Source organism: Ranitomeya variabilis, chromosome 2 (assembly GCF_051348905.1).
Source record: "Ranitomeya variabilis isolate aRanVar5 chromosome 2, aRanVar5.hap1, whole genome shotgun sequence".
NCBI classification, from domain to species: domain Eukaryota; kingdom Metazoa; phylum Chordata; class Amphibia; order Anura; family Dendrobatidae; genus Ranitomeya; species Ranitomeya variabilis.
Window position 1 is genome coordinate 249,362,893 of NC_135233.1, and position 13,365 is coordinate 249,376,257.

The window sequence follows — 13,365 nt, forward strand, 5'->3', positions numbered from 1 at the left end:
GGAGGAGACCCCCAAAAGGAAATAAAGATGCATGGGAAGACAAAAGAAATAAGAACAGAGGGTTTTTGTTCAACAAACTCCCCCCCCCCCCCGATAATAAGAAAACCCAATGAAGGTATTCCCCGGGTCGGAGGGAGACTAGCCGGTTTTCTTCCAGCCTGGGAAAAAATTGGTCTCAAACTAAAATTCCGCATTCCTCCTGGCAATTCCTTCATGGTAACACCGCAGAGACAATCACATGAACAGTCAGCTCTCCAGGAAGAAATTTTGAACTTAATCCAGAAGGGAGTCTTACAAGAAGTCCCATACCAGGAAAGAGGCATGGGCTTCTACTCTCCCCTCTTCCTTCGGAGGAAACCGGACGGATCATACAGGACGATCATAAATCTCAAAAGATTAAACAGTTTCCTCGAGATTCAACACTTCAAAATGGAGACAATAAAATCTTGCGTGAAAATACTCTTTCCCTTGTGTTTCATGACTGTTCTAGACTTACGAGACGCATATTACCATGTGCCTATCCACAGGAATCATCAAAAGTATCTCAGACTAGCAGTGAATATCCAGGGGGAAGTGAAACACTACCAATTCCGGGCTCTCCCCTTCGGGTTAGCTATCGCACCTCGGGTGTTCACGAAGATAATGTCAGAAGTGATGGCTCACATACGGGAACAGAATGTTCTAATAGTTCCCTATCTGGACGACCTCCTTGTGGCAGGGACCTCATTCCAACATTGCAAACAACAGTTGGATTTGGTCATGGCTTCTCTGTCGAGTCTAGGTTGGCTACTGAACATGCCCAAATCCAGAGTAGTGCCAACCCAGGTACAGGAGTACTTAGGGATAGTCCTGGACTCGACCACGCAGAAGTGCTACCTTCCTCAGGGGAATATTCAAAAAATGACACAGGCTGTGTTACAGTTGACGATATCTCCAGTCACTACTCTCAGAAAAGCGATGTCCCTGCTAGGCTCCATGACAGCCTGTATCCCGGCAGTGCAGTGGGCACAGTGTCATACCCGGGACCTACAATGGGAGACTTTAGATTCAAGCCTATCTCTGCGCGGAAATTTAGACGGGCAATTAAGTATTTCAGCAAGTATGATACACTCCCTAGTGTGGTGGGCAGACCCAGTGAATTTAACCAAGGGGGTTCCTTGGGCACTACCGACGGAAAAAATCCTAACGACGGATGCAAGCCCCTGGGGGTGGGGAGCACACATAGACGATCAAGTGGCACAAGGGAATTGGAGCAAAACTCAAGAGCTAGTCTCTTCAAACATGAAAGAACTGTTAGCGGTAAAGTTCGCCCTAACGCACTTTCTAAAACTCCTTCACTCCCATCACGTAAAAATCTTTTCACACAACCAGGTAGTGGTAGCATATCTAAACCACCAAGGGGGCACCAGGTCTCGAGCACTGATGGGGGTAACCCAATCCATCTTCCACATAGCTGAACACAATCTGAAGTCCTTAACAGCTCTCTACATAAAAGGCTTAGAAAATCAAACCGCAGACTTCCTGAGCAGGACATGCTTAAAACAGGGGGAGTGGGAGCTGAAACAATCGGTATTCAACCAGATCGTAAAACGTTGGGGACAGCCAGAAATAGACCTATTTGTGAACAGTCAAAACCAGAAAGTAAAAACATTCTGCTCAATCGATCCCCGGGGGGGGCCCAGTAGCTCTGGACGCCCTTACAATTCCCTGGAACTATTGCCTCGCCTACGCGTTCCCTCCAATATCCCTCATCCCTTAGTACTGATGAAAATTGGGGAAGAGGGAGCAACAGTGATAGTAATAGCTCCATTCTGGCCCCGCAGAATATGGTTTTCTTGGGTAAGAAAAATGTCCATAGCAAGCCCTTTGGTTCTACCAGACACTCCGAATCTTTTATCCCAGGGCCCAGTGTTTCATCCCAGTGTAAAGAACCTACACATGACAGCTTGGCTTTTGAAAGGAAGCTACTAAGTGATAAAGGTTTTTCACCCAATCTAGTGTCCACTGTATTACAGAGTAGAAAACTCGTAACCACCAAAATATATGGGAAAGTGTGGAAAAAATTTATGTCGGTATCGGGCGCAGACCCATCCGGGGAAATCCCAATAGGGAAAATTCTTCAGTTCCTGCAGAAGGGATTGGAAAAAGGCCTAGCTACAAGTACTCTGAAGGTCCAAGTAGCAGCCTTGGGAGCTTTGTATAATCATGATCTAGCCAGAAATCGCTGGATCATGAGATTCATTAAAGCCTCAGGTAGGTCCAGGCCTATCCCTCTCCATAATGCTCCTCTATGGGATCTAAACCTTGTTTTAAATGCTCTAACCACACCTCCCTTTGAGCCCCTGGCGGACGCCCCTCTAAAGATCTTATCTCTAAAAACCACACTCCTAGTGGCCCTAACCTCGGCCCGTCGCGTGAGCGATATACAAGCATTATCTGCATGCTCACCCTTTACCCAAATACTTCAAGACAGAGTCATTCTTAACACTGACCTGGCTTACCTCCCTAAAATCGCGTCACAATTTCATAGAACACAAGAGATCTCTTTGCCCTCCTTTTGTCCCAGCCCCAAAAATGAGGGGGAGAAAACACTGCATACCCTAGATGTAAAAAGATGTCTGGTCCAATATCTATCAGCCACTAGGGAGTGCAGGAAGGATAGGGCTCTGTTTGTCTGCTTCCAGGGTCCACGGAAGGGACAGAAAGCATCGAAAGCCACGTTAGCGAGGTGGATAAGAGACGCCATCGCCCTATCCTACACATCCGGCGGGACGGCCATCCCGGAGAATATAAAAGCTCATTCAACCAGAGCAGTGGCATCATCGTGGGCGGAGAGAGCTGGCGCTTCGATAGAACAGACATGTAGAGCGGCCACTTGGTCTTCCCAGTTTACATTTTTCAAACATTACCGCTTAGACTTGACCTCCTCTGATCTCACCTTTGGGCGAAGGGTTCTAGAGGCAGTGGTCCCTCCCTAAGAGTTACAGTCTATGCAAATCTCTCCATGGTGCCATCATGGGGATAGAGAAAATTGTAGTTACTTACCGATAACGGTATTTCTCTGATCCCATGATGGCAGCCGTATATTCCCTCCCTTTTTCACACACAGGTGTGCACATTATAATGTACTAGTAATTAGCTTTAGTCACGGTGCCTCTGTTAAGTGAAATTGGTTAAGTTTAATTTGTGCAAATATTGAGTTGCAACTGAAGTTCTGTATAAAGGCTCTGTAAACCAACTGATGTGGGAGAGAGGTACGCCCTTTTTCACCTGTAGGTTTCCTGTCCCTGGGGGCGGACCCCTCTCTCCGTGGTGCCATCATGGGATCAGAGAAATACCGTTATCGGTAAGTAACTACAATTTTCTTTCGCCATAATCGTATCGCTGGAGAGGCTGTGTGCGTAGGTACATAGGGGGTCCTTACTGGGGGAAAGAGCTATGCAGGTACATAGGGGGCTATTGGGTGTCTGTGCAGATACATAGGGAGTCCTTCTTGGGGGGCTGTGTAGATACATGTGGATCATTACTGGGGGGGGGGCTTTGCAAATACCGTCCATGGGGTCCTATGTGGATAGATGGGGAGACCTTACTGGGAGGCAATATGTGGATGTAGGTACTATGCAGAAAAAAGGGGGGGTTCTTATTGAGGGGAGCTATATGTGGATGAAAAGGTAGTCCTTACTGGTGGGCTATATGTGTATACATGGGTGGAGCAATACTGATACATGTGGAATTCCTGATCCCTGTATTTGTAAGGGGGCCCATTTTTGGTGTTTAACTGCTTCTGTACGAAGGATGTGTCCGACGTGTCCTTAGCGTGAAGTAAAATATGAAATCTGTTCCTGAAGGTCCCCGGGGACATCCAGCACTGAAAACCGGCAGGCTTAGGCTCCTGCCTCGGCCTGCCGGTATCCCAATTGCTGTCTCCAGCAGCGCTCCGATTGGCTCCCTTTTCTGGGGAGGCAATCGCAGCCTAGTGACGCTGTTGAAGTGTCATCGGTTCCCGGGGGAAGCCCTCTGGAGAGCCTGAGTCATTCTCAGCTGTCCCACAGGGGAGATCCAGGGCTGTGTGCGCTGATGCAGCGTGCACAGCCCTGATGAGCATAGAGGGTTAAAGGACTACTTTTGCTCTGAGCAGTGCTGCCTGTCACAGTACAATGGGTTTTAAATCCCTTGTGCCAAGAACAGCAGAGACAAGTGCTGCTGCACGCTGCAGCAGCTCTGCCTGACACGCTGGGGTCTTGTGGCCCCCACAAACCCAGTGTGTTATGCATAAAAATAAGTAAAAACACTTTTTTTCTTTTTCAAAACAAGTTAACACTAATTGACTCCTTCCCCCTTCCAAGTCCCCCTCACTTCCCAATAAACTATTACACACCCACCACCCCACCAAAACATTTTTGAAAGTAAAAAAAATGCTATTTAAAAAACAAGGCAAATATTCTGTAATATCAAATGGTTAAATATATTGACCCCCATTTAGCACTGACTTGAAGTACTATATGTCACGAAAAAACTCTCTCACAATGGCGCGGATAGGTGACAGCATTCCAAAGTAATTAACACAGGACATTGCAAAAAATGGCATAGTAATTTGGGTCCAAATAGGCCTAGTATAGAATGAGTTAAAATGGCAAATAGGACATAATTTTATTTTTTCTGTCGTTAACCCAAAGGAAATAAACGTGTGTCATGTAAGGGCCTGTTCACACTTGTCCGTCAGGAGGCGATCTGCAATGGATCTGACCTCCTGATGACCCCGGGCGAGGCTGGCAGGATGCCAGCATTCCGTTACCCATTATCATTGAAGCAAACAGACTGCTTCCGCTACTCACGGCCATCTGCTCGCTTCAGTTTTGCCGCAATCTGCTACATTGAAACAGAACTAAATGTAAAACAGCATTGAAGCGAACGTGCAGCTTTTGCTACTCGCGGCCGTCCTTCTGAGCCCTGCCGTGAGCCCAAACATTGGTTTAGAACCACATATGAGGTATCAGTGTACTCAGGAAAAATTGCCCAACAGATTTTAGGATGCATTTTATCCTGTTGCACATTTAAAAATTTAGGCTAAAATAAAATGTTTGTGAAAAAAAAGTACTTTTTCATTTTTACAGATCAATTTGTGAAGCACCTGGGGGTTCAATATGCTCACTGCCCAGCTAGATCTAGATTTGAATGGAAAATCAGCTCAAATTGTTAGCGGACACCATGTTGCGTTTGGAGAGCCCCTGTGTGCCTAAACATTGGAGCTTCCCCATAAGTGACCCCATTTTGGAAACTAGGCCCCCCAGGGAATGTATCTAGATGCATAGTGAGCACTTTGAACCCCCAGGTGCTTCACAAATTGATCCGGAAAAATGAAAAAAAAAAAAAATTGTGGAGAAAAAAATGACTTTTTTTATTTTTATTGATAAATTTGTGAAGCACTTGGGGGTTGAAAGTGCTCACTATGCATCTAGATACGTTCCTTGGGGAGTCTAGTTTCCAAAATGGGGTCACTTGTGAGGGAGCTTCAATGTTTAGGCACACAGGGGCTCTCCATACGCGACATGGTGTCCGCTAACAATTGGAGCTAATTTCCTCTCAACTTGTTAGCGGACACCATGTCGCGTATGGAGAGCCACTGTGTGCCACCAGCACAAGGGCAACTGGAAGAGTTGGGGTACAGCACCAGAAAATGGCACCTCTAATGAATGCGCTATTTTCTGGAGTGGCTGTGAGTTAGAATTTGCAGCGTGGGGGCCCACAACATTTGGGTCTCTCCACAATGAGGATTGCAGCCCCCCAACTGCAAAGTTGTACCTGGCTGACAACCAAAAACACAGCGAAGCCCTTTTTTTTTTTTTTCTAGGACTAATTCTAGAAAAAAAATGACGTGGGACCCCCTATCTATCCATACACTGACCCCTGCCATAAGGGACCCCCTATCTATCCGTACACAGCCCCCTTCGCAGTAAGGGACCCCCTATCCATCCATACACTGACCCCCGCCATAAGGGACCCCCTATCTATCCATACACCCCCCGCCATAACGTACCCCCCTAATCTATCCGTACTCACCCCCCGCAGTAAGGGACCCCTATCTATCCGTACATACCCCCCCTCCGCAGTAAGGGACCCCCTATCCATCCATACACTGACCCCCGCCATAAGGGACCCCCTATCTATCCATACACCCCCCGCCATAAGGTACCCCCCTAATCTATCCGTACTCACCCCCCCGCAGTAAGGGACCCCCTATCTATCCGTACATACCCCCCCCCTCCGCAGTAAGGGACCCCCTATCCATCCATACACTGACCCCCGCCATAAGGGACCCCCTATCTATCCATACACCCCCCGCCATAACGTACCCCCCTAATCTATCAGTACTCACCCCCCGCAGTAAGGGACCCCCTATCTATCCGTACACACCCCCCACCCCCCGCAGTAAGGGACCCCCTATCCATCCATACACTGACCCCCGCCATAAGGGACCCCCTGTCTATCCATACACCCCCTGCCATAACGTACCCCCCTAATCTATCCGTACTCACCCCCCGCAGTAAGGGACCCCCTATCTATCCGTACACACACACCCCCCCCCGCAGTAAGGGACCCCCTATCCATCCATACACTGACCCCCGCCATAAGGGACCCCCTATCTATCCATACAGTGACCCCCGCCATAAGGGACTCCCTATCTATCCATACACCCCCTGCCATAACGTACCCCCCTAATCTATCCGTACTCACCCCCCGCAATAAGGGACCCCCTATCTGTACACCCCCCCCCCCGCAGTAAGGGACCCCCTATCCATCCATACACTGACCCCCGCCATAAGGGACCCCCTATCTATCCATACACTGGCCCCCGCCATAAGGGACCCCCTATCTATCCATACACTGGCCCCCGCCATAAGGGACCCCCTATCTATCCGTACACAGCCCCCTTCGCAGTAAGGGACCCCCTATCTATCCATACACTGACCCCCACCATAAGGGACCCCCTATCTATCCATACACCCCCCGCCATAACGTACCCCCCTAATCTATCCGTACTCACCCCCCGCAGTAAGGGACCCCCTATCTATCCATACACCCCCCGCCATAACGTACCCCCCTAATCTATCCGTACTCACCCCCCGCCATAAGGGACCCCCTATCTATCCGTACACAGCCCCCTTCGCAGTAAGGGACCCCCTATCTATCCATACACTGACCCCCACCATAAGGGACCCCCTATCTATCCATACACCCCCCGCCATAAAGTACCCCCCTAATCTATCCGTACACAGCCCTCTTCGCAGTAAGGGCCCCCTATCTATCCATACACAGTCCCCCGCGCCCTGCCCCCCTCTGGGCCCCCCCGCGCCCTCTCTCCCCTCTCTGAGCCCCCCCCCCGCGCCCTATCCCCCCAATAGGGTTAATACCGGTATCACTGTGGGCACCCCCCTAAAGGGTTAATACCGGTATCACTGTTGGCACCCCCCCTAAAGGGTTAATACCGGTATCACTGTTGGCACCCCCCTAAAGGGTTAATACCGGTATCACTGTTGGCACTCCCCTAAAGGGTTAATACCGGTAGCAGTGTCCGCTGTCTTGGCATGCCGCCAAAACGAGAAGGCTGGAGAAGGGGGTTGGGGCGTGTTTCGCTGTGAGAGCACCCGGCCACCTGCTAATAGTCTCGGGCGGCGCGCAGTAGCCCTAGCTACTGCGCATGCGGCAGGTGCGCGCGACCGTGCGGACGCGAGTGCCGCGCGTGCATGTGGCGCATGCGCAGTCATTCGACGGGACTGCCCACAATGCCTAGTTCAGTTCGGGCGGAAAAGAGAACGCGCTGCCCCGTGACGTCATTTCCTGTCACGAGACCGGAATACAATATGGCGCTGTCCAAGGTAAAAGGTGGCAGAATGAGACGAGGGGGAAGAAGTTGTGGGACAAAAGACATGAGCGGAAAGGTCATTCTGGGCAGCGATAATGGGGCCTATGGGGGAAATGGAGGTTTCCTTATTCGTGTTCCTTTGACTTGCTGCTTTATAGTGGGGATTGCCATGACTGGATACATTGTAGCAGACCCTCTGCTGAGAGTAAGACCAGGGCTTTATGGGTAAAACGCCATTGCTCCATTTCACTGACAACAAGCAGAGATAGTGCTAGTGGTGTGGTATTGAAGCAAAGATTTATTTCCCTCAGACCAGAGTGCCTCTATATATGATCAGATGTGTAGAGCATGCTGGGTAATTTGCAGTTACCAAGGCAACCGACGAAAACACCCAGCGAGTTTCTTGCACGGGTCCTGCTCTACTGAACGGGGTCTGTGCAGTGTGTGATACTTGGACCATTACCTTGGAAACTGTAGCCCCCTGCATGCGCCAGGGCCTCCCCAGAACCTGTACACTGGGGTCTGCGGCTCCAGGCACATGGTAGTGATGAGCTCTGCTCAGGACAGGTCTGGAGGCACAGACCGGTGGGCACTGCGTAGAGGCCGCCCCGGGTGCTGCAGGAGAATAGCAGCTGATCTGCAGCACCCAGCACTGCACAGTGCACATCGGTCTGCGCCTCCAGAGGTGAAGGCAGCTGGGGGCTCCGGGTGTCAGACCCCCAGCCATCTGATACTAATGACCTGTCCTGATCAGAGCTCATCCACATCATGTGACTGGAAAACCTTTCACCAGTTACAGCATGTTAAACTGGTCACGTCTTATAATAGGGGATTGCAGAGCCAAGTAATCCATTTTTAATTATTCATTTTTGTTGTGGAGATATTAGCTTGTAAAGTTTAGGTTATGATTTATGGTAAGTCCGAGGGGACATTACCAGATACTTGTCTCTGGGGGTGTCTGCTTTTTTGGCCTGCATGATGATGATGATCTTGACCAATCTTAAGCAGGAGGCATCTTATAGGGGAAAAGAAAGAAACCCATCCCCCCAAAAGCTCAGAACATGCTTTCTTATGTGAGATGTAATGATAGACAGCATTGATATTTGCCCTGATCCCTGCAGATAATGTGTATAGTATACAGCAGAGTGTGATTACCAGCACTTTCAGCCCATGACAATCAGTGGGTGGGAAGAGTGAGAATAGTGAGTGCAGCTCTGGGTTATAATACAGGATGTAACTCGGCAGCAGTACGGGATAAGTAATGTAATGTATGTACACAGTGACTGCACCAGCAGAATAATAAGTGCAGCTCTGGGGTATAATACAGGACGTAACTCAGGATCAGTAATGTAATGTATGTACACAGTGAATGCACCAGCAGAACAGTGAGTGCAGCTCTTTAGTATGGCCCTTATACACATCTTGGCAGCTTTACATTTGCATTGTGCATTTTCAGTAGTGGCTATTTACTAATATAATAATTTTTTAGGTATAATTAGATCGGACATGCCTACAGATGATGCAAAACGCAGAGGGAATTCTCTTGCATTGATAACATCGGAGCAACAGAGATAATATCCAAGAGGAAGACGTGTCAAAGTCCAGGAAAACCGCCATCATGGTGAATAAGCTGCTGCTGGCAGAGTCTCTAGTGGTGTTCTGCATTGTATTGACCATCCATACAGTGGTGTGGGACCGCTTTTCCTGGTGTGCTCTGGCTTTGGCTGTGCAGGCGTTCTATGTGCAGCACAAATGGGACAGGTTATTACAGTCAGGTGGAGCAGTATTTCAGTACAGATCATCTGCCAACAGCGGACTTCTGCCAGCTAGCATGATCATTCCCCTGCTGGGCATTGTAATAAGAGAGAGGTGCAAAGTTTCCGGTAACGTTTACTTTGAGAGGTACGGCGTGGTTGTATCGGCCACCGGAATGGCCTTAGCTTATTTTCTTTCCATAATTGCACTTGGCATCACAAAACCTGTGCCAAAGAATACCTGCATCGTGTCCGGTGCTGCTGGCAGTGCCATACTCTACACTATGAAGAATTCGCTGGCCGTGTCGGAAGTCATTGAGGTTCTTGAGGTGCTTCTCATCTTTGTATACCTTAGTATGATTCTCCTATACCTGATGCCACGCTGCTTCACCCCTGGAGAAGCATTGATCGTCCTCGGTGGGCTCAGCTTCGTCATTAACCAGCTTATCAAACGCTCTCTGAATGCTGTGGGTGGTAAAGGAGATCCTGCAGAATACCTTCTGCTGGTCACAGTGATGGCTTTGGTCCTTCTAGGAATTTTCTTTTCGGCATTGTTTTTCTTCATGGATTCTTCAACTTGGACTTCCTCAGTCTTTTTTTACATGATGACAGCAGTGTTAGGGCTAGGAGTCTTCTTGCCGTGGCTACAGTACCTCATCAAAAGGCACCCCGTCTTCTGGTTGGTGGAGTTCCTCATACAGAGCAGTACGCGACTTTATCTCCTTGGCTACTGGGTGCTTCTTGCTTTGTCCGCTGGCGCTGTTGTGCTCTATCAGAACTCAAAACGAACTCCGGACTCGAAGAAGCTTCAAGTGTCCACCGTGACTCGCAAGTACTTTCACTTTCTTGCGGTGGCCACTTACATACCTGGTATTATATACGACATGCAGCTGCTCTTTGTCAGCTCCGTTGCTTGTTTTGCCGCCTTTGTATTACTAGAGTATATACGCTACTTCCGGATCAGACCACTAGGACAGACATTAAGGAACCTGCTGACGCTTTTCCTGGATGAGAGGGACAGTGGGCCTCTGATTCTCACACACATTTACCTGCTGCTAGGGATGTCTCTTCCAATCTGGCTGTTCCCAAGACTCTGTGCATCCTCCTTTTCCAGCCCTTCTACTCTGCTTCCATATTGTGGGGTACTAGCGGTAGGAGTAGGGGACACCATTGCCTCAATTTGCGGTAGCGCCCTTGGCGAGATTAAATGGCCCGGTACCAAGAAGACATTTGAAGGCACCATGATGGCTATATTTGCCCAGATTATTGCTGTTGCCTTGCTTCTGATCTGTGACACTAACGTGACCATGAACAGCGGCTACGTGTGGTTATTGGGATCAGTCACTTTGGTGACGCTATTAGAAGCGTTTACCACCCAGATAGACAATTTATTGCTGCCGCTCTACCTGCACATCATGCTGATGATCTGAATTGGGGGGGGTCATCCTCTGTTCAGGTACTGGTACTGCTGAATTTCTCGGGTTACCAAACAGTGTTATAAGGTTGGGCCATTGTGTATCCCCTATTATTCCAGGCGTTTTAGAAAGGGTTTAAAAGGAGTAGGAATCCAGGGAAACTATAGACGGTAACACAGTGCTAGAGACAGACATGACACGAATGTGCTCAGACTGATAAGGTGAGGAGATCATATAGGACAGATTCAGGGAATATTGGTCATCAGATGTGTTTCCGACTATAAATAAAGTTGTTACAAAGCAAGGGTTCCTACTAATATACCTGCAGTGATCTGAGCTCCGGCTGCCTCCCATGGATGGAGTAGTACAGGCATACCCAGATATTACCCTATGGGGTCCCACAATCTGCCCACAGCCACCGAACCAGTGCAGGGAAGGGAATAATACGGATCAGCATTTCCTGTACTTGTTTCTACCTACTTTGTTTATAAGAAGCCAGGGCGAGCTGAATGTAAGTGGTGTTGCATATTTTTAACACTTAGAACCAGAATAACCAGGAACCATTGCAGGTCAGTGGGTTGGCGAGACTGGTACTCCCAGCACTGGAGCCGAGAAACACATTCATGTAAATGATGATGGCACGACCACATGGTGACACCGGATTCACTAACTAGGGTCGCTTCACTCTGCGCTGCATGGACAGAAAATAGGGTGACATGTAGAACTTCCATATATTAGGCACTGACTATTCCTAACAGATTAACCTTTTATAATACTATTGCTCCCCATTAAAAGTGACTTGTCTAGTTGTAAGAAAATCAGTAAATTTTGCAATTTACTAATAGTTCTCTTCAGAAAGATTCCCCTGAATCCTAGATATCCAGTCTACTGACTGCTGTGTCAGCTGATGTACTGATACAAAGGGGGCTGGTTTAGCTATTGAAATGAGCAGTAAACCAGCCCCCTCTGGTTTCTGAGGATGAGCTGCCAAAACTCCTAGATGAAGATCTTGGAGCCTCTCAGACGTGAACTGTACTAAAGAGTTATTAATTTAAGAGCAATTCTTTTTGAACTGCTAAGCCTCTTAACAGGGTTGTCCAGCCTTAGGGTACAAGTCTGCACGTAACAGCAAGTCTGCAGTCATATAGCATGACTGCAAACTTGTGCCCTAAGGCTGGACAACCCCTTGAAGTGGAAGTGAAATAACCTCTTAAAGTATGTCTATCTCTTTAAATCTGTTAGACTCGTGCATTTACCTTTAAGACGACATCGGTACTCTCAATCAATGACTGTCAGGATCCATAAATCACACATCACTTTCCTTATAACCCTGGAATCTTTCGCATGCCGGCCATCCCCACTTCTACACATCAGACTCCTTTCCCCTTTGTGGACATAGACCGAGAGATTCAGTTTGTCAATATATTTATTACAAATACAGTATTATCAATCATTGACAGTCAGGATATGTAAACCTTGCGTCCCTGTGTTATTATAAGTCTAGAATCCTAGATTTCTTTAAGTTTCAGTTATTTTAGAATTTTATCCCAAATATTCAGAGGCGTGGTACTGTCCCTTTAAACGTCTCTAAAGATCCACTCCTTCATAAAAAAAAGAAGAGAGAAATTTGTTTAAACGGATTTTTTTTTTAAATAAATGTCTGTTCTGTATTTTTTTTGTGCTGTTGTGTTTTTTCTACAATTGAAATAATGTAGATGGTACATAATGCTGAGCTGAGTGATTGGCTGCAGCACTCTCAACGTGACCTCACTGCTGCAGTCAAACAGAGAGGAGAGCAGCGGTGGAGACTAGTGATGGACCCAGGAGAGAGTGAGTAAAGAACGTTTTTTACACCTTTATTGAGTCTGAGCATAAGTTGGGTAAAATCTGGTAATTCCTTTAATCCGCTATGTAGCAGTCTGGATCTTCAGAAGGGAAGTAGTTGGGTTGTATGAGTTAAGGAACAGTCCCTCTTTTTAACAGACTGCAACTATTATTGCGACAGGCTGTAACTTTTCACTTTAATCAGGCTGTTCTGCAATACCAGACACCACCATATGGAAAAGAGGGCTCTGTTTCTTAGACAAAAAAAATTTAAGTACTTGCCCTTATTGGATTTGCCAGAACTCCTGACAGCACCATCAGCAGAGGACCCCAAATCAAGGTTAAAGTGAGTATAAAAGGTGCAAGGTAAGGACCACTTTGCTGCCCTACATATCTTTTCAATGGAGACATCTGCTTTCTCTACCCAGGCGGTAGAAATAGGTCTAGTCGAATGAGCCTATGAGTCACCTGGAGCTGCCGTATTACTTGCACAATATGTTAAAACTTG

General features: G+C 47.8%; 1 protein-coding gene across 3 annotated transcripts; it reads left to right on the plus strand.

The window, feature by feature from the left end:
- Window positions 1-7,752: 7,752 nt before the first annotated feature.
- Window positions 7,753-12,702, plus strand: DOLK (dolichol kinase). Of its 3 annotated transcripts, none has more exons than XM_077284525.1 (2): window positions 7,753-7,877; window positions 9,354-12,702. In XM_077284525.1, the coding sequence occupies exon 2, from the start codon at window positions 9,483-9,485 to the stop codon at window positions 11,046-11,048; it is 1,566 nt and encodes a 521-aa protein (XP_077140640.1). In that variant the 5' UTR covers window positions 7,753-7,877; window positions 9,354-9,482; the 3' UTR covers window positions 11,049-12,702. The 3 variants fall into 3 exon arrangements, with proteins under 3 accessions (XP_077140640.1, XP_077140641.1, XP_077140642.1); XM_077284526.1 differs by lacking the exon at window positions 7,753-7,877 and adding an exon at window positions 7,887-7,940 and having other exon boundaries at window positions 9,354-12,696; XM_077284527.1 differs by lacking the exon at window positions 7,753-7,877 and adding an exon at window positions 7,955-8,069 and having other exon boundaries at window positions 9,354-12,696.
- Window positions 12,703-13,365: the final 663 nt, after the last annotated feature.

What these genes read in the sequence shown, in the direction of transcription:
- DOLK (XM_077284525.1), top strand. Translation starts at nt 9,483, where the DNA reads ATGGTGAATAAGCTGCTGCTGGCAGAGTCTCTAGTGGTGTTCTGCATT.